The sequence below is a fragment of the Triturus cristatus genome, chromosome 4_2 (assembly GCF_964204655.1).
Source record: "Triturus cristatus chromosome 4_2, aTriCri1.1, whole genome shotgun sequence".
NCBI classification, from domain to species: domain Eukaryota; kingdom Metazoa; phylum Chordata; class Amphibia; order Caudata; family Salamandridae; genus Triturus; species Triturus cristatus.
This window is the reverse complement of record NC_140586.1, coordinates 737,001,851-737,027,473: the sequence shown is the minus strand read 5'-3', so window position 1 is coordinate 737,027,473 and position 25,623 is coordinate 737,001,851. Positions and strand designations below refer to the sequence as shown.

The 25,623-nt window shown below is 47.8% G+C and overlaps 1 protein-coding gene across 12 annotated transcripts in view; it reads left to right on the top strand.

The window, feature by feature from the left end:
- OSBPL9 (oxysterol binding protein like 9) overlaps nucleotides 1-25,623 on the top strand; it is a 1,355,357-nt gene that overhangs the window by 766,745 nt on the left and 562,989 nt on the right. For all 12 annotated transcript variants that reach the window (XM_085602637.1, XM_085602632.1, XM_085602635.1 and 9 more), the window contains one exon: nucleotides 10,779-10,872. In XM_085602637.1, the coding sequence (XP_085458763.1) occupies nucleotides 10,779-10,872 (94 nt within the window). The remainder of the gene's footprint in view (nucleotides 1-10,778; nucleotides 10,873-25,623) is intronic.

The window sequence follows — 25,623 nt, the reverse complement described above, 5'->3', positions numbered from 1 at the left end:
TGAGGAGACCCCGTACTGTTAGAGGGTCGAAACGCCGTCGACAAGCTGAAAGAGCGAACCATTGCCCAGCGCGTATTATTATATACAGTTGCTGTTTACAGAGAATTTATACAAGAATGGTTGCCTTTTAAGATTTATGGAAACCTTGTATATAAATATACACCCTGTCACTTACGATTAGGTTCCATTTTTCACTTTGGGACACAGTGCACAAATATCTGTTCTATTGTAAATTTAAACAATGTATATAATAAGTCTGTTGTGTTTATAAAACAAGTCATAAGTGTACAAATGTGTTGGTGGTTCCTTGCCCTCTGACATTATTCTACCCTCTTTTTACTGTGATTGTGCAAATAATATTGCTTGAATCATTTTTTATGAGTCCACAGGAACCGTTGTTTCCCCTTATATAACCATTACCCTGGTTCCGTTAGTGAGTAGGGTTCCCCTGTCCTTTCTCTTTGGAATTTCCATGGTGGCACTCCCTAGGCGACGCTTTTCGTTGCGTGTGGAGTTGCGATCTGTTGTACGCCTTAATGCCTATCCCACTTCTGCCCAGAGTGCTGAAGAAGATCAGGCGCGACTGGGCCCAAGTCATTCTTGTGACTCTGGATTGGGCACTAAGAGTCTGGTATCCAGAGCTGCTCAACATGACCATCGATCATCCGACCCGTCTGCCTCTTCGGGAGGATCTTCTGTCGCAGCAGTAGGGGACGGTCCTCCACCCGAACCTGCTCAGCCTCCACCTCCTTGCGTGGAGATTGAGCGGCAGCAGTTGACGTCGTTTGACCTGCCGCCCGAAGTCTGCAATGTTATCTTGGCAGCCAGGCGTCCCTCCACTAAGACGGTATACGCCTGTCGGTGGTACAAATTTGTGACATGGAGCACAGCAAAGGCTGTGGATCCACTTTCTGAGGTTCTCTTGTTCCTCCTTTCTTTGGCCCAGCAGGGCTCTGCTCTGGGCACTATCAAGGGCTATCTTGCGGCCATTTCTGCCTTCCTTCGGCTTCCAGATCAGCCTTCTCTTTTCAAGTCCACGGTTGTCAATCGTTTCTTGAAAGGCATAACTCATCTCTTTCCTCCTATTCCTTTCATTATGCCTCAGTGGGACTTGAACCTGGATTTAACTTATTTAATGTGCGCTCCTTTTGAGCCGCTTCACAACTGTCCTTTGAGTCATTTAACTCTTAAAACTGCATTCTTGATTGCCATCACATCTGCCAGAAGAGTGAGCGAGCTCCAGGCTCTTTCATCGAAGCCTCCTTTCCTGTCTGTCCATCCGGACAAGGTTCTCAGAACTCGTCCATCCTTCCTGCCCAAGGTTGTCACTGCCTTTCACATCGGGCAGACCATCACTTTGCCCACCTTCTTTCCGCTTCCTTCGAAAGAGGAAGAGAGGCTCCACTGTCTGGACTCAAAACGTGCGCATTCCTTTTATCTGGATCGCACCAAACAGTTCCGGGTGGATGACCAGCTCTTTGTTAACTACTTGGGCGCCAAGAAAGGTCGGGCCGTACACAAGCGAACTATATCCCGATGGTTTGTTTTGTGTATCAAAGCCTGTTATTCTTTATCAAAGAAGCACGCCCATTCCACCAGAGCGACGGCAGCAACCACTGCTCTGGGACGAGGCCTTCCTCTGAATGACATCTGTCAGGCAGCTACGTGGGCTTCATTGCACACTTTCACAAAACACTACTGTCTTGACAGTCCAGTCCGGAGAGATGGCTTCTTTGGCCGTTCTGTTCTCCAGGACTTTCTGGTGTGATCTTGGTTCGCAGACCCACCTCCGGGGTTGGTATTGCTGGGGTATCTATTTTAAGGTGAGGAGTCTAGAACTAACGTGTTTCTTTCAGATGAACAAGTTACTTACCTTTGGTCACAATATATCTGTAAGAAACATTAGTTAGTTATAGATTCCTTACCGCCCCACCCATCCTCCCCGTTCTGTGAACTGATTTCTAGGCTTAAGGATATCCTTTCAGGGCCCTAATTGTGTGCAGCAGTGGTCAGTGTCTTGCATGGCTCTGCGTTTCTGGCGCGGAAAGTTGTGTACAGAACTTACGTCAGCGCCTGAGGGCGGCGTCTAAGTAGCTACCGCGACGTCATCTTGGCAACACGATGTCAACTACGAACGCGGAGCCGACTGACGCCACCTTCCTTTTTTTTTTTTTTAATAAAGTACAAAAACTGATACAAAAGTAGAGAAAAATATCAAGCGACCAACCCAGTCCTCGATCCCCTCCCCCCCCCCCCCCCCCCCACCCCATGTGCAAAAACAGCTAAATTGGCTCGTGGTGAAAAGAGCCTGTTACATACATTCAATTTATATCCTTTCTTGATCCAAAAGTATATAATTCAAAACATAATCGCATAAAAATACTAGCTTTTAACAACAGTAATGAACTTTAAACAATACATACAATAATCAGTATGGGCAAAAGTATGACAAAATGATGTCCCTATCATCGATTTTATAGAAATCAGTTAGAGTAGAGTTTTCCTATCCTCAAACATACATTCCAGATATAGAAGGGGAAAAAAACAAGATTCGTTTTTTCCTCTTTTCACCTTTCCTTCCCCCCTAGCCTTTACTTTTTTCCCAGGGATCTCAGGAGAGTGTCTAACTGAGCCAAGCAGTTAAGGGTTCCCAGATAGCTAGGCTAGACCCTTCCTTTTTCCCCGGATGCCTTTCTTGGCAAAGAAAGCCTTCTCGATGTGACAAGTCGAAAGTAGTCGGGCCAGCCATTGGGAACATAATGGAGGGTTTCGATCTATCCAGGACGAAGTTATACAAATACGTAGTATGGTCATAGCTACAAAGATAAGTGCTCCTCCACTCTTTCTATTGATCATGTCTTGTGTCCCTAGCAGAATAATCATGGGAGTTAACTGGATATCTTGAGAGAGGACTTTCGATAAAAATATCTTGTACTTTTCCCAAAAGAGGTGCGAGTTTTGGGCAGGTTGCAAACATGTGTACCGAATCTGCGCTAAACACTGAGCATCTAGGGCAGAGCGTCCCTTTTTCAGTTCTCCATTTAGCAACTCTGCTAGGTGTGATAGATTAAAAGAAAAAAGTGGTCTTGTAGAATTGTGCCTGCAGTTTGGCAGACATCAGATCACTCTGGGCGGATTGCACAGTCCGGTTAAACGTATTAAAGGGAATATTCAGCTTCAACTGCCATTTATTTGCTATATTAAGCATATCATCGGGCATTAAGATATTTAATGTAGCATAGATATATCCGATATGGCGTGAAACGGGGTTTTTTAGTTTGTCGATTAGATCCACCTTTGAGAACCCAGCAGGCGCCCCACTCTTTCGAACCAAAAAATCTCTTATGGCGGTGTACTTAAAGGCTTCTTGTTCCCTCAGATTATATTGAGTTTTAAGATCAGTAAATGTTTTAATGCCTTTGATAGTAATCAGGTCTCTCGGTTTTAGGATTCCTGCGCTATACCTTTCTTGGAGATCGGATTTCCCAAAGATTGCTGGTAGGTTGATGTTAATAATAATGGGGGAATAGTAATTCAGTCTGCCAAGCCCAAAAATTCTGCAGATGTTGAAAAAACTTTATATATACTGATCAGGGTCTTAAATCTGACACGTTTGTAATATCCGAATGTCAGTTGCCGCCATAGACATCCACGGCATTCTTCCCCTAGTAATAGTTGAAAGGGAGATGGAAGTCCTGTAGTTGGAGTATAAGAATGTTCCTGAAGCAATTCCATGCTATACTGCAAAACCGAAGCCCAATAATAAAGTCTTATATTAGGGAGCGCCCACCCACCTCTTTCCCTAGGGAGAGAAAGCTGCTTGAAAGCCTGCCTTGGTTGACAGTATGCCCAGATAAATTGAGAGAAGAGCTGCTCGAATCTCTGAAACATTGCTTTACTAATCTCTAAAGGGATGGCCCTGAAGAAGTATAGTAGTTTAGGGAAATAGGTCATCTTGATTACATTACACCGCCCTACGATAGTTAGGTGCAAGTTATTTATGCGTTTAAGCGCTCTTTTAGTTTCTACCTCCAACGGAATCAGGTTTTCTTCTACGATCAGGTCGGTGTTTGCGGCTATGATAACCCCGAGATATTTAGCTTTCTGAACAACCCGACTGTCCTCCCAATTGATTTAGTTGTTTAAGATGATCTGCGTCTTGCCTTTATTAAGAGCTTACCCCGAGATTTTCCCAAACTCTTGGGCCTCTTGTTGCAGTGCCATAACTCCATTCTCAGGATCAGGGGTCACTACGGCCAAGTCGTCGGCATAGGCCATGATTTTAGTGTCTAGGCCAAATCTGCTCACCGCACGAATAGCTTGGTTGTTTTCTGTTGCTTTAATGAAAGGATCTATATATAGTGCGAAGAGTAGAGGTGAACACGGACAGCCTTGGTGAGTCCCGCGTGAGATTTTAAGCTGCTCCCTCAGTTTCCCATTAATTGAGATATTAGCTGTATGGCTTGGATTGCCTTGGGCCCGTAGCACATCCTTCTCATGACGCCCCACAGGAATTGCCAGGAGACCCGGTCGAATGCTTTTTCAGCGTCAAGCATAATTAGTGACATCTGGTCTCCTGAAATCTGAGCTGCGTCCAGTAGTGTGATGGTCCGTCGGATGTGTTCACTGGTACTTTTCTTAGGGATGATCCTTTGTTGCCATTGCGAAACTAAGGGTTCTATTCTTAGGGATAGTCTAGTCACAAAAATCTTGACCTATATCTTGGAGTCGCAGTTAATTAGAGTAATTGGTCTGTAAGACCCCATTTCAAGTGGTGACTTATCCTTTTTCGGCAATATTACAATTTTAGCGCTGGACCAAGAAGGGAGGTGGAGAATCCCCATCAAAAATGGAAACTACTACTGAGGTAAGAAGAGCACTTAATTGGGGGGCGAATATTTTGTAAAACTCAACCGGGATACAGTCTGCACCAGCCGCTTTCCCATCAGGTAGACTCGCCAAGGCTTCAGCTATTTCGTCCCAGGTAGGAGGATTCTCTAGTTGGTCATAATCTTCTGCACTGAGTTCGGATAAGGTGATTTTATTTAGATATTCAGAGATCTCGGCCTCTCTCAAATCTGATGACCCTATATTCTCTTCAGAGTAGAGATTCTGATAGAACTCGCAGAATTCCCTTTGGATCGTAATTGGGTCATTCGTGGTCTCTCCTGTGTTAAGTTGAATTGAAAGTATTTCACTAGCAGACACCTGCTGTCTGGTTCTAAGGGCCAGTTGATGGCCAATACTGTTGCTGCATTCATAGATATTCTCTCTCGCGGAAGCCCATTTAGCGGCGGCCTTCTCAGAAAATATCCACCCGACTTCAGCCTTGCTAACTGTTACTTCAAGTTGAGCAGTTTCAATTTCAGTCCCCATTTGAACTGCCATTATTCATTTCTCCTCTGCCTTTTTCATCTTATCTTTCAACTTTAAGATCTGTTCCTTTTCTTTCTTGCTTTTCCTTTTTTTTTAAAGAATTTTATTGAGTTTTTCCCAACCAGTGTACCAATAAACCAATATTACATACAATAGCATCTTGTAAGAGACCCAACCATCATTGTATATGTCAGGAGGAACCGGTTCTTCAAAATTTTCTCCCTAACTCCCCCACCCACCACCCTCTCTACCCCCACCCCCCCTGTCAGTGTGCCCGCGTCAACCCCCCTTCAGCTTAGGCATTTAGAACCCCGTGTTCTGAGAAAGCCTAACTCAAATCAATAGAAAAGACACTATCATTCTTCTCAAAGGACAGGAGACTCCATGTTGCCACCCATATGCACTCTATGCTCCCACCTTGACTATTCGACAATTCTCAATATGTTGTGCAGACGCTGATTCCTCACTGAGTGTACTTAAGTGGCCTCATCCTGAACAGTCTCCCCAGTAGTCCCAGAGGGCCCCACCCTAGGCTCCACACTCTGGTCCATGTCTACAAGAGCCCTATCCCCCTCGTGCCGCTCCTCCGGAGAACAAAGCCCCTCTACTAAAGCTCCCCACGCCCTTGCAGCGTCCAGCGCCTTGTCATTAGAGGCACGCCTGGACAATTGTAGACGAAGCGTCCCTTCACTCCCTGCCCAGGACAAGAAACTCGCCTTCCACCTCCGAAAGCTAGGTCCAGCCCTTGCCTTCCAATGCATGGTGAGCTCCCTCTTCGCCATTATCAGACCCAAATCATAAAATTTGCTCGTGATTTTTGTACTGGGGGTGTGCGGAAACCAAAGCAAAAGACAAGTCCCCATCTCCACTTCCAGCTCGCGCTCAGTCACTTGATTCAAACACGCCACCACATCTGCCCAATAAGAGCCTAATCCCAGGCAGGACCAAAACATATGACCAAAATCAGCACCATCTGCATTGCACCGGGGACACGGCGATTGGGATCCTCCAAAATACTGCAAAATTTTGACTGGAGTTAAGTAAGCCCTGTGGAGAGTGTAAAATTGGACCAATTGAAACCTAGCGTTGCGCGTGCCCTTCCAGGCCTGCCGCAACAACTACGGCCACGTCGTCTCAGGAATGGGCCTACCAAGATATCCCTCCCATTTACCCCGCAAGGTATCCAGGGGTGGAAGCCTCTCCGTCGACAGCCGCCTATATAGACAGGTGATGGCCTTGAATGTACCCGCCGCCATAGTGACGTATTGACACCCCAATGAAGTCGGGGGTTCCGACAGTCCCATCTTCCATTGTTTCTGAATCCCCGACACCAAGGCGGCGTGTAAAAGATAATCCCCCCTCGGCAGATCGAAAGCCCTCTGCAAATCCTGGAATGGCAACAAGACACCATCCCTGTATAAGTCCCCAATCATGTGGACCCCACACTCTTCCCAGCCAGCCAACGCCAACCAATCCCCGCCATGAGGGAGGGCAGTGCACATGTCCAAAGGAATTTCCGGGGCATATGGGACCACGAAGCCTGCCCGTTTCTGACTGCGAGTCCAGCATAGCCGGAGTGTGCGCTCCTCGAGGGTGAGCTGGTCCAGCCTGATTTTTTGCCGAAGCACAATGAATCACAACACGTGTCGAGGGATGACCCTACCCTATGGACCATCAGGGCCTCTAAACTCACGCGCCACGGCCTGTGTAAGCCATTGCAGCTGTGCCGCCAAGTAGGACCACTCAAAATCTGGGGCCGCCAGCCCCCCCTCCTCCCTCGGCCTCATCAGAGTGGCCAGTGCCACCCGCCGTCTGCCAGACCCCCAAATAAACCCTGTCACCAGTGCCCGAAGCGTCTTAAAAAAGGAGACCGGGATCCATATCGGCATGGTACGGAAGAAGTAGAGCAACCGTGGCAGCGCTACCATCTTCAGCAGCGCTACACGCCCAGCTACCGAAAGAGGGAGAGTGCGCCAGAACGCCATACTACCCTTGAGCCCCCTCAGCGTACCGCCCACATTCCCCTGAAAAAGGTCGGTGGGAGCGTGAAATATGCGGGACGCCCAGATACGGTAAGCAGGCAGGTTCCCACCTCAGGTCTTCAAGGGCATCTGAACTTCAGGGGACAAAGGAAACAGGCAGGTCTTAGTCCAATTTACCTGCAACCCCGACAAGCGGGCAAACTCCCGGAGCAGGGCTCTGGCGCCCCGTAGCGAATCCCCCGCATCAGCCAGATACAACAGGAGGTCATCCGCGTACAGGGATATGTGATGGAGCTCCCCGCGCAGCGGAACACCCTCATGTCGGGCATGCGCCGCAAGAGGTTCAATTGCCAGCGCAAACAAAAGTGGGGATAGAGAACAACCCTGGCGAGTGCCTCTCTCCACCTGGCAAGCCGCTGAGATAGTGCGTCCCGTACGAACCCTAGCTGTGGCGGAGCTATATAACAAGCTGGTCCAACGCACAAAATGATCACCCAGGCCAAACCCCTTCAACACCCGGAACAGAGACGGCCACTCCACACTGTCGAATGCCTTTTTGATGTCCACCAACAGCACCACGGCCTCCGACAAACCTTCCCCTCTTTCCCCCAGGATCCACACCAACCGCCGAATGCACGTCGCAGTATTCCTAGTGGGAATGAAACCCGATTGATCCGGGTGTACTAGGGTGCTCCTGTGACCCAAGAGTCGCGTGGCCAAGATCTTACTGAGGATCTTATAGTCAACCGAGAGCATGGAAAGCGGCCGGTATGCCGTCCTGGAGGTGGGGACCCCACCCTTCTTCAGCAGCGGCACTATGATCGCTTCTCTCGAATTTCTCTCAATTAGATAAGTTTCATCTGACCTTTAGCTCGACCCCTTTTTTGCCTTAGCTTCCCCCAGAAATTCGCCTGTCTTAATCTCAGAAAAAAAGATCCGGGTAGCCCCGTTTAAAATGACTTTTAATCTGGCAGAGTTCATTAAAAACACTTGGGCTCCCAGCTGCTGAAAAGGGGCAATTAGTTGGCGCAAGTGCCATGTCCGCTCTACAGTTGAGTTGCAAAATTCAGGTTTGGCAAAAAACATTACCCCATTAGCTCCTTTCTGTGAATTCGGTCGGGCTTGGTCGTAGACTAGCTGTCTCAGAAGAAAGTTCCCGAAGCACACCCGGAAAGCCCTGGATTTCTCTCCGGGTAAGCTGCTACCATTAAGCCGTTGTTTTAAATTAAAGGGGAAGCGATGCGCTCGCTGGACTTTATAGTCCCAGTTTGATTGATCTGGAAAAGCTTCTCGTAAGAGTTTCACGATATATCGCCTTGCATCGTCTCCCTCAACTCCTTCCGGGATGCCAAGCAAGCGGAGATTATTCCTGCGTTGTCGTTTTTCCTGTTCTTCCATCTTCATCCTTAAGTCCGTCAAGCATGCATCGTGGGTGGAGCCTTGGTCTCTTAGGGTAGTTACTTCTATTTCTAGACTCTCTGTGTGGCCCTCCACCATGTTGACATGATCGCTGATATCGGTGCATATTTTGTTTAGCTTTCTCAAGCCCCCTTGTAGTTTTTTAGCGGCCCCTTTAGCTGAGCGATTATTGGAGCAAACCTCTTCTTGGAATTCCTTGATTGAAGCTAGGGTAGAGGCTAGAGAGGGTTCTGCCATGGATTCTGGTGTAGTTTTCAAGTTTTTCCAGAGCGAAGTCTGATCTGCTTCCTCACCGAGGGGATAAAACATCTGAGAGTCTGAGTAGTCCCATTTGAGCTGGCTACGTCTTTTTGTCTTGTTTCTTATTTTTTTCTGGCACTGCTCAGTTCCAGTGACTTTGGAGGGATCAATGCTGTTATCTTCACTTGAGCTAGTTCCATCTTCGTCTGTAGTCGTCAAAGAGCCGTCCGACACAGAATAAAAGTTTTCACCACTGAGCTTCGGAGTCCAAAGAGCTTGGTGACTAGGATTAGCTTTTAGGCTAAGGATGTAATTAGTACTGCCGGTTGCTAGGAGTTTTGCCCAGGTCATATTTTTTCGTAGCGGAGCCTATGATTAGGGTAGCAGAAGCTGAAGGTGCCGCTATTCCTAAATCAGCTATGATTCTGGTGGCGTCTTCCATGGGGGCTGGATTGGAAGGTAAATTGGAAGGCAAATTGATAGGGTCTAGTAATCCTGTGCCATTTTTGTCATCCAGCTGCTCGCTTGGGGATACAGTTGTTTCAGGTTGTACAGAGGCGCAGTTTTCCTTTGAGGCAATAGACGAGGGCGTATGATTAAGGTTCAGGCTCTTTTGTGTGTCTAATAATGAGCTATCAGGTTCGCTCTCAGGGGGGGAGTGTGGCGTCTAGTGTAGTGTCTGGTATAAGAGATGGTGCCTTAAGTCCAGAGAACATTTTTATAATAGACGATTGAGAGCCTGCACCTTCTTTTGTAACACCTCCGCCCCTGAGCCTCCCCGACACGATGCCAACAACGACCGCGGAGCCGACCGACGCCACCTTCCAACGTGCAGAGGTACTGTTGACGATAAAACTTTCCGGATCCAGTCTGACGCCTGGGGGTAATTCTAAGGTAAGGAATCTATAACTAACTAATGTTTATTACAGATATATCGTTACCGAAGGTAAGTAACTTGTTCTTGTCGATTCACACTATATGAACATACACATTTATTTGGCTATATAAATGTCACTGGACCCTGATACTCTGCATACATGTGTGTGCTGTATTTCTAATTTGGGGAATTCCACTTTGGAGAGTATCTCCCCAGTATCTGAGGGAATAAGCAAAATTAAATTGAAGCCATTGGTATTCAGTATGTCAACCTGGGTACTGTGAAGCCATCACGGTTGCTTGATGATGTCTCTCCCTGGCGGACTTTTTGAATTGTTCATGTGTGCCTGTGACTTTGTGTCCATTTGCTAATGTACGACCCTCACCTTGAATGATGACAATAGGCTTGTCAAAAGCTATTCCATTTTCGTCCAGTTCTGAGGAGCTAAAGACCCACAACAGTATCCGAACCACTGATGAATAAGGTGGATTTAATTTTGTCCATTTAATAATTGCTTAAATTATCTTTGATTGAAGTATTTTTTCATATTTTATTTATGTGGGTCTTGTGGAGTGATAATAGCTATTGTAGATATTTTGTTTTACCCTTGCAAGCTTGATTGTATTACCTTATATAACTGAACATTCAGACTTGGAGTTGTTTGCTGTGGGATATCGGCTTTGTTCTGTTTTGTAAAGCAAACATTTTAATACACATAAAAAGTTTTTCCAGCCAAATCAATATTTTGTTCATGGCATAGTTCTTCTTATTGTTGTTCTTCTTCTGACCATCTTTTCTTTTACTCTTACATTAATATATCTTGTTTAAGAAATAAGCATTAATGTTTTTATGGCACTTATATGCAATCTCTTTTTCTTCATCAGAGCACGATTAATCCAGTGGATGTATTATACCTTCCAAATCCTCTAGAACCATCAGTTATAAGCACAATGCCTACACAGACTGTCTTATCTGCGGGTAAGGAATTTTTATGCCAATGTTTAGGAAATATTTTTTCTTAGGTATTGGTGGATTACCTACATTTAGCCCTGTTCACCTTAGATTATTATATCTTGTGTAGTTTTCAAAGAGCTCATATGGAATATCACACTAAGCCTTTACTTATTTATTTTTGTGGTGGTATGTATATCTCTGAAAATGAAATTCGTTCTGAAATACAAGTACATCATAGGTACTGTAAGAGCTGGCAGGGGTAGGCTGTCTTTTTGTTGATTAGACTGTGCCCGCCTCCCCTCAAGATTGGACGCACATGTTTCGAAAGAAGCAGAGTAAACATATTTTTTGGCATAGTTCTGCACACTGTGCTGGTTTAGTTTATGACTGCCCCCTGATCTTCAACTCATGTAATATTGACTTAAAATGCATATTGAAAGGATCTCGGGGAGGAGGGGACGCTGCATTGTCAGCTAGACCCTCACATGAGGATTGTTGGATGAATATGGCCAGGGGGAAGAAGCTGATAGCATTGATCATTTCATCAGCCACCTTCAAACCTAGTTACCAAAAGCATGCCCCCTCCCCCATTCCCTCCACAGCCGTCCTTTAATGCTTAGTTACATGGTTAGAGATGTTAGGCTTCCCATTTCATCTGTGAGAAGATGGGACGTGTTTCAGTCATTTCTTTTTGTGTGTCCATTTTCAAGCACTTTGGGCCAGATGTACAACCCACCAATTTGCGACTCGCAAATCGGGATGTACCACAGTGTCTCGGACACTGTTAGCCATTCCTAATGAGGTCGCAAATTGCATGCCTTATGAATATTAATGAACCTGTCGCAATTTGCGTCCCCATTAGAAATGGCTAGCACTCCCAGGGACGATGGCCAGCTGGGGTCAGCAAACCACCATGTCTGGGACTGCTTTTAAATAAAGCAGACTTTTTTTTTTTTTGCAGCCCGTTTTTTAGAAGGAAAACAGGGTGCATTTAAAAGAGAAAAATGAAACTTTTCAGTTTAATTTTTTTAAGGGCAGGCAGTGGTCCCTAGGACCACTGCCTGCTCTTAAAAACATTTTCTTACATACACACAAAGAGTAAGGTGTCTCCTGGGGACCCCTTCCAGTTTGCGAGATTATTATTGAGAGATTGGTTGAAGACATATGGTGGTGGTACTTCCAGGGCCTCCCACCATTCATTTCACTTTCCCTCCCACCCATAAGAAAATCACAGGGTTGAAAGACCGATGAATATCTGGGACCACTCAACAGTGTGGTGAGCTGCACAGCTCCTTGTTTCCCTTTTAGACCCAGGAGACTGCATAATATCCTTTGACTTGCAGGAGTTCGTATAACCGTCCTGCAGTTACACTGGTGTTTCCTACAGTTCAAGATGGACCAAAAACACTTTGCTTGCTGTACTGCTCTTTGTCCCTTACCTTGGCCGACTAGATGTTCAGGAAAGTGATGGCGGTTATTGCTGCCAGTCTTCGGTGGTCTTCAGTACATGTATTCCCGTACCTCAGTGACTGACTGTTTAAGACAGGCGCACCTCAGCAACGCCTGATGACTATAAGATGATACACCAAGACCGCACCAACAAACAAGGAGGAGGTATCTCCATCATCCTCAAGGAAACTCTCCTATGCACCACCACCAAAGATGACACCACACCGATCAAGGAGCCCCTCAACTTCCAGCTCCAAACTGATGCCAGAACGACCATCCGAGGCACCCTTGCCTGCAGAGCCCCAGAACCATGACCCGGATTCTGTGATGCCAATTCTGATTTCATCTCCCCCCTAGCTATCAACTCCAAGCACTACATCCTACTCGGCAACCTCAACTTCCACTTCGACAACCCCCAACGATGACAACTCCACCAACCTCCTGGAAAACATGAGCAACATCGTCCTCACCCAGCTGGTCACCGACCCCACACACAACGCAGGACACTTGCTGAACCCGATCTTCAACGACAGTCAAGTACAGCCATTTCACTAAATTCACCTGGACCGACAACCTCACTTTCCACTTCACCATCACATACTCCCTGGACACCACATCTAAGACCCCTAGCTCCTCTCACCGCAGCTGGAACAAAGTGACTGAGACCGAGTGGACAGAGGCCCTCTACACCATCCCAACCCGATGCTGCATAAAATCTGAAACAGGCTGTGAAAGTTCTCCAACTAGATCACTAAATGCGGGGAAAGAGTCACCGCATAAAGCCAGCAGATCCTCAAGACAAGCCAGCTGGTACACACCAGAACTCCGCACCATCAACACAACTGCAAACAACTAGAAAAACAATGGCGCACCAATAAAGACACCACTGACCGAACTGCCTTCAAATCAGCTCTCAGCAAGTACCACCAATGCCTCAAGGACACTAAAACCGTATTGAATCAAGCGCTAACCTCTTCAACATCACAAGAGTTCTCCTGCCCGCCAGCCACTGAGAAAACAGTCCGCCCTTCCCAAGAACTCTGCAACACCCTGTTGGACTACTTCCACAACAAGATAGCCACCATCTACAACAACTTCGATCCCTAACCCACCAAATTCAACCTCAACAACCTCCAGCGACTCAATCTCCACATGGAATCCACTCACAACTCAGATCACCACAGCAATCATGTCCTCTATCCACTCCGAAGCCAGCACTTACCCATGTCTCTACCATTTTTTCAACCTCGCAACCAAAGAAATCAGCCCACAACTCGCCAGCATCCTCAACTCTTCTATCACCACTGCTGCCTTTCCCAACAGATGGAAACACGTAGAGCTCAGACCCCTCCTAAAGAAACCCTTTGGTGACCAAAGTGAACTCGAAACATTACCCCGCCCCCCCAATCTTGCTGCTTTCGTTCCCAACAACACTGAGACCACCCTGATTGCCGCCCCTGACCACATCAGGTCCCTCCTCGACCGTGTGAAACATCAGTCTTGATCCTCCTCATCCTCTCAGTGGCATTCGACTCCATATCCTATCCCACCTTCATCAAAAGGTTCAACTGTATCAGAGTCCCAGGAGGCACCCTCAAGTGGATCGCATCGTTCCTCACAGTGCAAACTCAGAGAATCCGCCTACCACCCTTTACCTCCGAACCAAAGAGCATCATCGGCTGCGCACCCCAAGGATCGTCCCTCAGCCCCACCCTTTTCAACACCTACGTGACACCACTCGCTGACATCATCAAAACCCACAAATTCAACATCATATCCTACGCAGACACCCAATGCATCCTCTCGCTCACCAAAGACCCCTCCGCCTCTAGAACTAACTTCTGCAATGCAGTGACTAGTTCGGCGACTGTATGAGGACCGACTGCCTGAATCTCAACACGGGCAAGACCGGTGTGCTGATCTTCGGGAAGAACTCCTCTCTGTGGGACGACAACTAGTGGCCCCCTGAGCTCGGTACCACACCGACAGACCATGCCTGCAACCTCAGCGTCATCCTCAACAGCTAACTTGCCATGAAGTGCCAAATTAACACAGTCTCCTCCTCCTGCTTCCACACCTTCTGAAAAATCTTCAGATGGATTCATCAACACCAGACTGTTGCTCAGGCCCTAGTTACCAGCCGGCTAGACTATGGACATGCCCTCTACTCCAGTATCACCGTACAACTCCTCAACAGACCATACAGAACTCAGCAGCCAGACTGATTCTCAACCTCCCCAAACAACCCGCATTAACCCCCACCTCAGGACCTCCATTGGCTCCCAATTCAGTAGAGATGCCAGTTCAAGACACATGCCTACAAGGCCCTCCATGACCAGGGACCGGCATACATCAACCACTGTCTGAGCTTCCACCAACCCGCCAGACACCTCCGCTCAACCTCCCTAGCCCTCGCACAGACCCCCTACATCGCCGAAGAGTGGCGTGGAGCCCTCTGGTGCCCCTGCTGCAGTGAGTCCCCCGGTCTTGCGAGTGTTGGACAGAGGACGGTGTGTGCGTCCCAGTAGCAGAGTGGCCGGGCCTCCTGAAGCGGAGATTTCTACCGGCAAAGTCGGCTGTGGGTGTGAAGGGCCGAAGGCACCCCTGTGGCACAAGAGGACCTTGCGAGTCCCCGAGAGTGTCTGCCCAGTTGCAGCAACGCCCCTGGCCCTCCCGGGGCGGTGTGGTGCCCTGCGCAGCCTGATTTCCATGAGTCCTGGACAGTGAAGGCAGGTCCTGTGCCTATAAGACCTCAGGGATAGAGGTGCACACCAGAGGTGAGATTGCTGCGTGCGGTGCTGCAAACATATACCCTGGGGATGAAATAGGGAGCTCTCTCCCGGGACGTCAGTGTGGGAAGTCTGCCAGCTGGTGAGAAAAACTGGTGGCGCCCGTGCGCGCAGTCTGCGCTTGTTTGTCCTGGTGTGCTGGGGTGAGGGGGGGACACTAGCATTATCCTCTGAAGCCTCCAGATCTGGAGTCACAACGTGTTGGTGGGTTCCTCTTCTCCCAACACACTCCCCCCCCCACACTCAATAGCGGAAGGGGCCACGGCCTACGCCAGTGTGATCCAAGAGAAAGAGAGGAGAGCACCCCAGGCTGGAACAAGTTGTTGGGCGGGAAAGGCCCTAGACTTACACAGCAGAACAAATTGGACTGATATACTTGCCCGAAGGCAGCTGTTTCTGAGCAGCTCACCCGGGACAGGCCCGCGGCGGGGTCGGAGGGAGATCTCCCAGAGCTCACCCTAAAAGATGTCATGGAGGTGATCACTGGGGGGAGAACATCGATGGAGCAGAGGACGGACGCAATCACAGTAGAGATGACACTCATCAGGGCGGACATCACCAAAATGAGCGAAAAAGTCAAACAAATGGAGGTGACCACAGCTGGCCTCGTCGATGACACCTCCCAACTTCAGAACGGAATTCGTGAACTGAAAACCTTCAGAAAATTTGCTGAAGATAAGCTGGATGATTATGAGGGGCGCACCAGACGTAATAACGGACAAATTATTGGGGTGCCAGAGAAAGTGGAGGAACAAGCGGCTGATCTCTTCATTGATGATCTTATACTCAACCACCTAAACCCTAAGGGCCTCTCCCAATTCTTTGTGTTAGTGGGCCCACAGAGTCCCGGGGGGCATCCGAAGCCTGGCACCCCTTCCCGCCCTATACTGGCCAGACTGCTTAACTTTTGTGACCGGGACGTGATATTACAGAGTGCCAGGGTGGCGCCTCCGCTCAAATATGAAAATGCAGTCAGATCTTTCTTCCCTGACTTCACTCAAGCTGTACAGAGACAATCCTTTCTTGTTGTCAAGAAGAAACTCAGAGATAAGGGACTGAAGTATGCAATGCTGTTCCTGGCTCGTCTCCGGGTCGAAGCGGATTGCAAGACCTGGTTTTTTGATCATCCAGAGGCAGTGGCGGACTGGCTGGAGGTCTGGAGAGACACGAAGGAACACTATGCTCGCTGACATTTAGACCTGTTTGGAACTCTGACTGTGATACAGTCCCAGACTTGGTGAGCCATGGATTTTGCTTCGCCCCCTGGTCAGAACTGAGCTATGAAGTGGTGGGTGGCAACTAAAGGAGTCCGAGCGAACTATGGCTGGTTGCGCTGTCTCATGTCTCCTGCCACTATTGACACTTGTGACTGCCCCGTTCGGGGGATTAGATATTGCTATGAGTAAAGGGTGGCTGGACGGAACGTAGGTAGCATCTTTCCCCACATTTAGCTACTGTTAGTTTATAAATTGGGTGACAAGCACTCTGCAAGTTGATTTCATGGGCCGTTTCAAGCCCAGAGTGCAGGGAAGCAGGGAGGGGGGTGATTGGGTTGGTTGTTGGGGGGGTTTATTTATTTTAGTTACATTGGCAACAACTGTTCTAAGGCACATGTGGGTATGCTTACAAATGAAGAGTTCTCATGGGTACACATTGGGATAAGAGTATAAAGCTACTGAGCTGGAACGTAAATGGGCTAGGAGACCAGGTGAAACGTACTTTAGTCCTTCAGTACTTCAAACAACACTCCCCAGATGTGGTGCTCCTCCAGGAGTCTCACCTGGTAAGTAGCACCTGTAAAGCGCTGAACAGATGGGGGTAAAGGCTGATGGCCCACTCCGGCTTTACTTCCGGCTCCAGGGGAGTCGGTATCTTGCTTAAGAACTCCTTCCCCTTCTCCATACAGTCTACGCGCTCGGAGGAGTGGGGCAGATACATCGCTTTCACGGGGCAGTGGGAGGGGAACACACTAACTTTAATGTCAGTCTATGTCCCGCCCGGACTACAGAGCTAAATGTTCCCAGACTTAGGGGCCCTCCTGCTCTCGCTTCCTGAGGGTCTCTTGCTGGTGGGTGGGGACTTCAATGCAGTTGCCTCCGGCTCCTTGGATCGCTACCTCCCCCGTGACATATTCCCCTCGTGTTGATGGCTTCCCGACTTCCTGGAGGCCCTTGGCCTCGCGGATGTGTGGAGGGCGTTCCATCCGGACAGAGTCCAGCACACCTTTCTCTCGGGGGCGCCTAATAGCCTGTCTCGAATCGACTACTTCCTTATGCCAGCCTCTCAACTCACCCATGTCCAAGAGGTTAAACACTTGGCGCAAGGCATCCCTGATCATTCCCCAGTGTGGGTCAGGTTGGTCCTGGGAGATACACGGGTGGGAAGGGTAGCACCTATCAGTCCATGGTTCCTACGGAACCTGGTGGTTCAAAAGGAGCTCTTGCAAGCCCTAGACCACTACTTTTAGGAAAACAAGGGTTCGGTTGAGTCCCTCCCAAATATTATGGGAAGCGTTCAAGTCGGTGATCAGGGGACAGGCTCTGTCCCTGACTGCTGGAGTCAGGAAAGACAAACAGAAAGAATTAGTGACTGTAGAGAAAGAAATCCTCCGGCTGGAGGAGACTCTTGAGGACGAAGTGACTTAGGAAACGCCACATATCTTACAATTGAAGAGAGACGAGTATAAAGGTATCGCCACCGACAGGGCCAGAACATGGGGATGGGTGAGGGACGGCAGAGTGCATGAGTGGGGAGACAAAGCCGGGAAGCTACTCGCCTGGCTGGATAAAAAAGAAAGGGCCGACAGACTTGTTCCAGAGCTGATAGACGAAGAAGGCGTGAAAATCACAGATCCCCCGAAAATTGCTAGTGAATTTGCTGCACACTATAGCGCGGTATATCAATCAAGTACAACCTTACTCGAGGAGGATTCCCTAGATCTACTTTGATATATCAGCCTCCCCACTCTCTCTGAGGAGGATAAGATCATCCTGGAGAGCAATATCACCAATGATGAAATAGCTCAGGCGATCAGGAACCTCCAGTCAGGGAAGACCCTTGGCCCGAACGGCCTACCGATTGAATTGTATAAACTGCGCCCAGATAAAATAGCCCTGCATTTGAGAGCTATGTTAGAAGAGAGTAAGTAGGAGGGTGGGGTCGCTCCCGCCAGACCAGCGGCTCGTGTCATTGGTTGTGATCCATAAACAGGGTAAACCTAGAAACAAATGGTTCGAGGCATATGAGCTGCAGATTACACACTGTGCATAGATCGCCATCTGGTGTTGGGCCCGGTATGCACTTGTTTTTGTTTTCCAAAAAGACCATCCGGGACCGACGAGCTTGAAGAACAATGGCGCGCTCGTCATCTTCGATCCCTGACGACATCTTTCAAGAGGGCGTCGATGTTCCGGAGCAGGGTCGAGTCGAAGAAGCCATCATCAGCGCCTGCGAAGCAGATGATTCCGAAAGTCGAAGACATCACTCCAGCTCAAAGGGCCGTGAGTACAGACGTCGACCCCGACCCATACCCCCCCCCCGACACTGTCAAAAAAGGCTTCAGTACCACCTCCACCTTCGGGCCCAGGTGCATGCCCAGACACTGCTTCCCATGCCCTGCGTTCGTGCCCTGTAAAGAAGCCTATTAAGCCTTTAGGCGACTCTGGCTCGGGTCAGCCTACCCTCGGTACCGAAAAACAAACTCTGTCACCGAAGAAAAAGGCGTTCTCGACCTCAACCACGCCAACGGCTGCTCCCACATCGAAGCACTCGGCGGCGAAGGCTAGCACCAGTTCCTCGGCACCGACAACACCCTCGGAGACGACTCAAAAACGCCCACCGAAAGGCCCCGATTCTTCCAAGCCAAAGACCTTGGAACCGAAAAAACAACAACCGGTTCCAGTGATAAAGACACTTCAAAACTACACGGTTCCAAGCCTAGAACCGCTACCGAGTCGACGCCCCAAAAAACATACGGCACCAAAACCCTCGACTCCGAAGGATCTGTCTCCCACAGATGAACTGTTTCGTCAAGATCCTACACAAAAGACTTTAATGAAGGATCCTAAGACTGGTCATTTAAGGCTCAGCATCAAGAAAAGACCACTAGAAATGCCTGCACCCGCACCGCCACCAAAGAAGAGAGACTTTTCTACCTCTCCATTAAGTTTCCTCCTCCTCCTCCTCTCCAACCACCACATCACTCTCCCACACCATCACCTACCCCAATAGATGATGATGACAACACCTCAGATGATGCAGGGGGAGGTGCAGACGATCAACCCCATGGGGACCCTACCCCTACTGGCTCCCCTGACCCCTGGGATGATTAGTGTCCCAGATGTCCCTTACACCCCACAGGATGATATTTAACACCCCCTTCCTCCCCCCCCCCCCCCCCCCCCCCTTTCCGAGGACAATATTGGATTCAACCAGCTCCTTCACAGAGCTGCCCAATACCACGGGGTGGCCCTGCATACAGACCCAGTAGAGGAGGATTTTCTTATGGACACCTTTGATACCACACAAAGATCCACCTCAACACTGCCCATGCTTAAAGGGGTCATTAAGCACACACCAGAGACATTTAAAGACCCCGTCAGGGCTCGGGTCATCAACCCAAGAATAGAAAAGAAATTTAAAGCTGCCCCTACTGACCCAGTATATAAGTCCATAATGCAGCACCTCCCTGACAGATATAAAAACAGGGCCAGTGAACTCATCCAGGAGGGTAAAACCATCACTAACACCTCCATCCGGTGTGCCCTAGATGTAGCAGATAATGCCTCAAGGGCAATAAACACCAGTGTCCTTTTGCGCAGGCATGCCTGGTTATGTATATCCGGTTTTAAACCTGAAGTGCAGAGTTCTATACTCAATCAGCCTTTTGATGAGCAACACCTATTTGGCCCCAATGTAGACGTATCCCATGAGAAAATGAAGAAGGATACAGACACCGCCAAATCTATGGGAGCCTTGCAATCACAAGCTTCGAGACGGTCCTTTCGTCGCTCATCCTTCAGAAGCACCCATTAAGGCTACTCCTCTGATAGCCCCTCCACCTCTTACAAAGCTCTAGCACAATCCACCTTTACTAGAGGTTACCAAAGGGGTGGCTACAGGGGGAATAACAACAAAGGCAAAAACAACAACTCCCGCTCTGCCGCCACACCTACCCCATGACTTCCCTCCACTTCCCCCCCGACCATTCAACTCCAGTCGGGGGAAGACTCCACTAATTTCTCCCTGCCTGGATAAACATCACTTCAGAGAGGTGGGTCCACCAAATCATTCAATCAGTCTACTGTCTCGAACTAACATCTACCCCCCCCCCAACCATACCACCCAAACACCGTCCAATGTCACAAGAACATTTGTTACTGTTAAAGCAGGAGGTTATCTCCCTTTTACAAAAAAAGTGCAATAGAACCAGTTCCCCTGCACCAACATACCAAAGAAGGACGGATCTCTAAGGCCAATTTTAGACCTCAGACCCATAAACCTATACATACTCAGACCACTTCCATATGGTCACACTTCAGCAGGTCCTCCCTCTGCTTTCCCAGGGCGACTTCCTTGCTACTCTAGACCTCAAGGACGCCTATTTCCACATTCCCATTCACAGCGCTCACAGAAAATATCTCAGATTTGTAGTGGACGGTCAGCACTATCAATTCAAAGTACTCCCATTTGGAGTCACCACAGCACCAAGAGTGTTTACCAAGTGCCTAGCAGTGGTGGCAGCACACCTAAGAAGACAACACATACATGTCTTCCCATGTCTAGACGACTGGCTTATAAAAGCCAACTCATACAATCAGTGTATACAACACACTCACGCCACTATCCAACAACTTCACGACCTGGGGTTCACAATAAATCACGCCAAGTCCCAGCTGCAACCGTCCCACACGCAACAATACCTCAGTGCCACAATAGACACCTCAAGAGCGCTCGCTTACCCCAGTCCTGCCCGGATAGAGAGCATGCAAGCTCTTCTCACCAGATTCCAACCGCAACACACTCTTCCAGCTCGAGTGTTCATGCAACTCATAGGGATGATGGCCTCTTGCATATTAATAGTGCCTCACGCAAGACTCCAGATGCGTCCTCTCCAAGAGTTCCTAGCACGCCAATGGAACCAGGCTTAAGGTCAGTTAACAGATCTGGTGTTGGTAGACGGTCGCACTCACCGCTCTCTGCAGTGGTGGAACACCAAAAACCTTTCCAAAGGGCGACCGTTCCACAAATTGTCCTGACAGCAGACGCATGGCTCTCCGGCTAGGGAGCTCATCTTTTACATCACACCATGCTGGGTAGGTGGACTCCTCAACAGAAATTACTCCACATCAACCACCTGGAGTTACTAGCCATATTCCTAGCCCTAAAGGCATTCCAAAAGCAAATATCAGGCAAGGCTGTCCTAGTCCGCAGGGACAACATGACTGCCATGTATTGCATACAGAAACAAGGCAGGACCCATTTTCCACAGCTCCCTCATCTAGCACAAAGCATATGGAGATGGGCTGTACCGCAGAACATTTTACTCCTAGCCCAACATGTCCCGGGAGTCCAAAACAACATAGCCGATCTGTTAAGCTGTCAAACGCAACAGATTGACGAGTGGGAACGTCATCCGCAAGTTCTTCAATCATTTTTTCAACTATGGGGCCAACCACACATAGACCTCTTCGCCACACATGAAAACGCCAAATGCCCAAGCTTCGCCGCCAGATTCCCACACTCATTGTCCAAAGGCAATACGATATGGATGAATTGGTCAGGCAGATTTGCGTACGCTTTTCCGCCTCTCCCACTCATTCCATTGGTGGTGCGAAAGCTACAGCAACACTCACTGACTCTCATTCTAGTTGCTCCAACTTGGGCAACACTACCGTGGTACACCACATTACTGGAACTCTCTGTGGTTCCGCACCAAAAACTGCACCTCTCCCCACGCCTCTTAACCCAGAACCGTGGGGAGATCAGACACCCGGACCCAGCTCAGCTCAACCTTGCGATCTGGCTCCTGAGGTCTTAGAATTTGGTTACCATAACCTTCCTCCTGGCTGTATGAACGTTAAGGAGGCTAGACGTCCCACCACTAGGGCCTGCTATGCAGCCAAGTGGAAAAGATTAGTTATATATTGTCATAACAACGCCATCAATCCCCTAGATGTGTCTATCCAACACATCATAGGTTACCTACTACATCTCTAAAGGTGTAACTTGGCTTATACATCTATTAGGTTGCACCTCGCTGCCATAGCGGCCTATTTACAAAATAGGCAACACTTAACACTTTTCAGAGTACCTGCCATCAAAGCATTTATGGAAGGCCTCAAAAGAATAATTCCTCCCAGAGTACCACCCTCACCTGTGTTGAATTTAAACATAGTTCTCACAAGACTGATGGGTCCTCCATTTGAACCTCTACATAAATGTGAGCTACAGTTTTTTAACATGGACGGTTGCTTTTTTTGGTGGCCATCACTTCTCTTTGAAGAGTTAGTGAGCTCCAAGCACTAACCATTCAGGAACCTTTCTTACAAATACATCATAATAAGGTTGTTCTACGAACTAAACCTAAATTCCTCCCTAAAGTTATTTCTCCCTTCCACCTCAATCAGTCTGTAGAGTTGCCAGTGTTCTTCTCGCAACCACAAACAGTCGCAGAAAGAGCTCTTCACACTCTGGATGTCAAAAGAGCCCTGCTTTATTACATTGAGAGAACAAAACCTTTTCGCAAGACAAAACAGCTTTTCATATCCTTCTCACCACCACATAAAGGCAACACCATATCAAAATCTGGGATAGCAAGGTGGATTGTCAAATGCATACAGATTTGCTATCACAAAACAAAATGAACATTGTCAGTTCCCCCTAAAGCCCACTCTACCCGAAAGATAGGGGCTTCAATGGCATTTTTAGGGAACATTCCCGTACATGACATCTGCAAAGCAGCTACATGGTCTACACCGCACACATTCACAAAGCACTATTGTGTAGATGTGCAAACAAAACAGCAAGCTAGTGTGGGCCAGGCTGTACTCAAAACATTATTTCAAACTACAGCAACAGATACTGGTGGTCGCCGCTAAGGAGGCGTACTGCTATACAATCTATGCTTAGTGTGTGATCTGCAGCTCATATGCCTCGAACGGAAAATGCTACTTACCAGTATGCATCTGTTCTTGCCATGTAGAGTTGCAGATCCACACACGCCCACCCACCTCCCCGGCAACCTTTATCTGTTCCACTATTATCTTATTTAGATACAGCATACATGGGCATCTTTTCTGTTTCTCACAAAACTTATTTCCCTGCTGGCCAAAAACAATCTGAAGATGGAGCCGATGCCCATGCGCACTATCATCCAAAGGAGAAGTCACTTATCTCATGACTTCCAAAGACTTTTCCAAGACAAAAACAAGTGCAAACATCCGGGCCCAACACCAGATGGCGATCTATGCTTAGTGTGTGGATCTGCAGCTCTACATGCCAAGAACAGATACATACTGGTAAGTAGCATTTTCCTTTCTGTGCATAATTAATTTTAAGTGCTGGAATTAATAATTTATTGGTGAAGGTGAACCAATTCTCTACTGAGTTGTTGCCGGGAATGATCTTTGTTTCAAATATTTCTTTTGCTAGCAATATTGGTTCTGGCAGAGTTTCTGCTGACCATCGAATACGTTTCAGATTAGTTGTGGTCAGTTGACCCATCTCAATGGGAGCTGGCTGATGTTTTGGATGGCTTGTTTCTAATTAAAGTACCTGATAAGAATGGTCACTTCGGGTTGAGTACCTGATAATATATTTCCCCACACGGGCAAGTAATGGAAGCGTTAGTATTGTATAGTCTAAAATTGACTGAGTGTGAACACCCTGATAAATCCATCGCGAAGGCGTGTCATCTTTAGTTCTACCATTTAATACTCGCAAGCCAAGATGTTCCAAGGCTAAGACCAGCTTTTGCCCATTCAAATCATGTCGTTTTAATGTAGAGGATGATTGTAAGGGAACTAACCATAGCTCATTAGCTGCTGTTAGTTGCTCATCTTCATCTGGTGTATAAATTAAGTATGAATTAAAATTGCCAGTTATTATTATCTCCCAGGCTGGGTTTTCAAATCTGATTGAAATGATTGACAGCAATTTTTCACACTGTGACTTTTTTTCTAGCATTCGGGTGCAAGTAGAGGTCAGTTAATATGGTTTTTAGGCCCTTGGTCCATTTTAATTGTAGGTCTAGTGTCGAACTAGGTAGCTGTTCAGTTTTAATATTTAATGCCGTTGATATATATACTGCTAGGCCACCCTTTGCCCTTTCATATTTGTGAGTTCTAGTTGCAGTTACATAGTGGAGTGTGTAATTGGCCACATCCTTGCACTCTGTCAGCCATATTTCGTGGAGTGCGATAATATCATAATACTCCCAGTATGTCGGAGCAGTGTTGTCCTGTAATTCTCTTTTTGCACCTGCGATATTCCAGGATAGGAGTTTTATGCTATTATAGTTGGTGCTTTTTCCCTTTGTGGCAAGTCATTAAAATCAATTTACACAGGTGAAAGAGTCACTATTGCGATCAGATGTAGGTGGGAAAGGTAAAACTGTTCCTGTTCTATATTTTGAAACACAATACACTACAAGGCATTTGTAGAGCGTACAGCTACCTCCGAGGGGGTGTCCCGGCACTGGTACAAAAGATCACAACCAAGAAAATCTAAAACAGAGAGGTTAGATGACCTTAGGCAGGAGTCAAAAAGCAAAGTTTTGAGGCTCTTTATGAAAATAGCTTCCAAAGGGCTGCTACTCAAGCCAAGAGAAAGAGCATTTCACAACTTAGAGGGCAGGAAAACAAATGATCTGCCTCTTCTGTCCTTGTGAATGCAGGGGATTAGGAACAGTTTGAGGTTGTTAGATCTCAACGATCTCACCGGGCAGTAGGGTTTAAAAAGAAACTTAAAATAGAGAGGACCTTTGTGATTATAGGTTCTGAAAGCAAGAATTAGCTACTTAAATTGGATCCTCTTACTGACAGGGAGCCAATGAAGGCGCCGTTACGGGCCGGGCACTGCCACCCCAGGAGGAATCTTGAGAACTAAATGAACGGCGGCATTCTGAATGATAAGAAGACTCTGGATTAAAAAGGCATGCAACTGCAGGTACCAGCTGTTGGCATAGTCCAACTGGGGCTTAACCAAGGCATGGACTATTGTTTTACGAAATCCCTCGCAGACAAGATGAAGCATTCTTCTTGGGGACCTGGGGGTGGGAAAACAGGTGGTGGATAATGCCTTGATTTGGGGTTCTAAAGTTTGAATCTAATTTCACCCTGTCATTTCTTACCATGGGTGCAGGAAAGGGGGGGGTACCCATTTCAGATGGCCACCAGATACTAGATTCAGGAGAGGCTTTGGTACCAAAGAAAATAATCTCAGTTATATCCGAGTTAAGCTTTAAGCAGCTTGCATTTATCCAGTCAACTACTACATTAAGGCAAAGTTTGAGGGAACATAATGTTTTCGGCGCGTT